This window comes from Thermomyces dupontii, assembly GCF_041956625.1.
Source record: "Thermomyces dupontii strain NRRL 2155 unplaced genomic scaffold VTN31scaffold_22, whole genome shotgun sequence".
NCBI lineage: Eukaryota > Fungi > Ascomycota > Eurotiomycetes > Eurotiales > Trichocomaceae > Thermomyces > Thermomyces dupontii.
In genome coordinates this window covers 1-2,784 of record NW_027192327.1, presented here as the reverse complement: position 1 = coordinate 2,784, position 2,784 = coordinate 1, and the positions used below count along the sequence as shown (strand labels likewise).

The 2,784-nt window shown below is 50.1% G+C and overlaps 1 protein-coding gene across 1 annotated transcript; it reads left to right on the top strand.

Annotated features, from left to right (window-relative positions):
* Window positions 1–81: 81 nt before the first annotated feature.
* On the top strand, window positions 82–1,091 carry VTN31DRAFT_3426 (uncharacterized protein; the record flags this gene model as incomplete). The annotated part of the gene is made up of 2 exons (XM_069403704.1): window positions 82–91; window positions 163–1,091. The coding sequence occupies 2 exons, from the start codon at window positions 82–84 to the stop codon at window positions 1,089–1,091; spliced, it is 939 nt and encodes a 312-aa protein (XP_069257114.1).
* Window positions 1,092–2,784: the final 1,693 nt, after the last annotated feature.

The following is a 2,784-nucleotide window of genomic DNA, read 5'->3' as shown; positions in this document are numbered from 1 at the left end:
AAGGCGCCTCGGACCTCGTGCCGGCTGTCAGGATCCGCAGGTGAGCGGATAACGTGCATCAAGAATGGACGCCAACGAGGGATGGCGAGCGGTATCACTTCATCATCATCGGGACGGCACGGAAAGCAGAGAAGGAAGCCGGCCGGGTCGTTTTCCTGCAAGCGACCAAAGATCGGGGACAGATCAAGTGCGCCGTGAAGCATGTGCACAAGTTTGACGGTCCTGTCCGCGCCTTGACTCCGTATGAGGGATACACGTTGATGGTTGCGGCTGGGTATGATGTCGTTCCCCTGGAACCCAAGTTTTCCGAGAAGAAATGGGTTCGCGCCGCCCGATTCTCTCTGATTTCTCCAGGGGTTTCTCTCACTGTCCGAGACGGACTTTTGTATGTTACCACCGCGAGGGAGTCGTTAGTTATCCTCCGTGTTGTGGACGGCAAGTTGGCATTGTATGCGCATGATGGGGTCAAGCGCGAAGGGCTCTCGCATCTTTATATTGACGGGGAGGCCAATGCCGTGCTTGCGGCTAGCAGGGGTGGCACTGTGAGTGCACTGTCCGAGACCGGGATCACTGATAGTGCTCGGACACTCTCCCCCATCGCGGAGGCGCATCTGCCGACGTCGATCATTCGCTTAACATCATGGCCGGTTGGGTCCCAAAGCCCCTCAACAACCACGCCCGTATATGGCACAAGCATGAATGGCAGCGTCCATCGCATCACTGTCCTCACCGAAAAAGAATGGCGTCTTCTTCGCTTTCTCCAGAACCTCTGCAGCCAAGATCCCGCCATCTCGCCGCTCCTGTCTGCCAGAAAGAGACGATGGACTTGGGCGAACATCGAGCCGAGCTCAAAGAAGCCATCCGATATGCACATCAACGGCGACATCCTCGCCAGACTCTTACGATATGGGCCCGATTACTTGCGTGGCATGCTAAGCCGCGACGCCGAGTCCCTCGTGGCAGACGCGCCTTGGAAAACGTACATTGAGCCGTTTGCCGAGATTGTACTGGATACCCTTGGGCAGACGGAGGAGGATCCAGTTTCGATGGCAATGGACTGGCTGGGTCGGAAGCTGCGGTTGAGTCTGTAATTCTCGACGCTGTAGGAAGCGTTATGCCTTTGATGATCGTATACTTTGCAAGTTTTACCAGAACTAGGAGCGTATGATGCGTATGTATCAATTGGAAGTAGGCCGCAGGGAGGTATATATATTCCAGCTCTTGTGTAATCAATGTCGTGCCCTTCAGTCCGTCTCGTTCGAGTTCGACACAAATCAATCATGGAAATATAAAGATCTCCAGGTATCATCAAGGCAATTGTATTCGAATGGACTGACAAATACATACATACAAGAACTTTGATGCATAGCATAGAGTGCATCCAATGCATGACATTACCAGATTCAACACCTTCCCCTGCATGCAATTGCGTAGCAGGGCCGTGACCAGATGAGCCATCACAGCGCAATGTTTGAACCACTGGCAAAATCGGTCATTGAACAGATCCTGCAGCCCTCCATCGTGTGGTGCTTTCTCTTGTACTTCCCCTTGTAGTATCTTGCGCTCACCCACTTTGTCTTCTCTTACCTACTCCATATCCAATACCTTTCAAGTTGCCGTTTCTCTTTGGGGATTTGATCAATCATTGTCTATCAACGGTTTTCAAGTTTGGGGACTACTTAGAGGCGGTAAATCTCAAGCAGCTGACAGAGTGCAACTGTTCACATAGGTCCTATTGTCTGCGTATGCCTTTGCCTTTCGCCCCAAGCTCAATTGTCGGGATTCATATGAAATCTGCAGCTTTCACGCGTCATGGAATAAGCCAAATGGTAGACCAGTGCATTTGACGAGCGGCTCTGTTCATGTAGCGGTTCTCAGTGGGATTGTAAATGAGATCTCAACTTGCGCAGTTCTTTTGGTTTCTCAGTCTTTGCTCTCTTTTCAGCGCACTGTTTCCGTGTGCTATAAACTATTCTGATAACTAACTATTCCTCCTGTGCTGACTTGATGGCTCGTCTACGCGTATTTCCTGATTCAAGCCGTCAGTATTCGGCCATAGCCTCATAGTACTACATACTGAAGTACTACTTATTCAATCGTAGTCAACGAGATTCCTGGTTGCTAGACGATGTGTACCGTCTGGTGTAGCTGCGGGTGTAATCTGCTTCACTAAAGAGTTGGAGAGTACTCCGTAGTTAGGGAAAATGGAGAATCGTTGGCAGGAGGAGGAGATCAATCAAGATTTGCTAAGTTATCTGTCATACCAGAGCCCTTGCCTAATCCGATCTAGCGCGTCACCTCACATAACTTAGGGCTGAGCCCTGACGCCCATGACTTACTCGTGCTCGTACTTTGTAGTTCATGTAGAGACAACTCCCGACCCTGAGAGTTCGTTCTTCTCCAGAGGAGACTCGAGGGATCTCATCGTATGGCAGCAGTTCCATAGTGATCTCTCCAGATAGCATTTTCCCTTTGCGGCTGGCCCGCAGCCAGCCGTAAAAAAAAAAAAAAAAAAAAAAAAAACTAAAGACCAAGCCAAGGGTAAGCAATAACTATCGTACGAGTTCATGCCTTGAAATTCGGGCATCAGCCCCACTGGCCACTAAATTCGAATTTGCCGTCGCCGATCGACACAAGGACGGAGACAAGAAGGCAGGTCGCTCCGTCAGGGCACATATTCATTTGAATTCATGTCAATCTTTCCTTGCGTTTCTGTGCTGGTATATTGACTGGTTTACGTCTGATTTGACGCGACCAGCACAGAACGGGAATTTGATTTGTGCC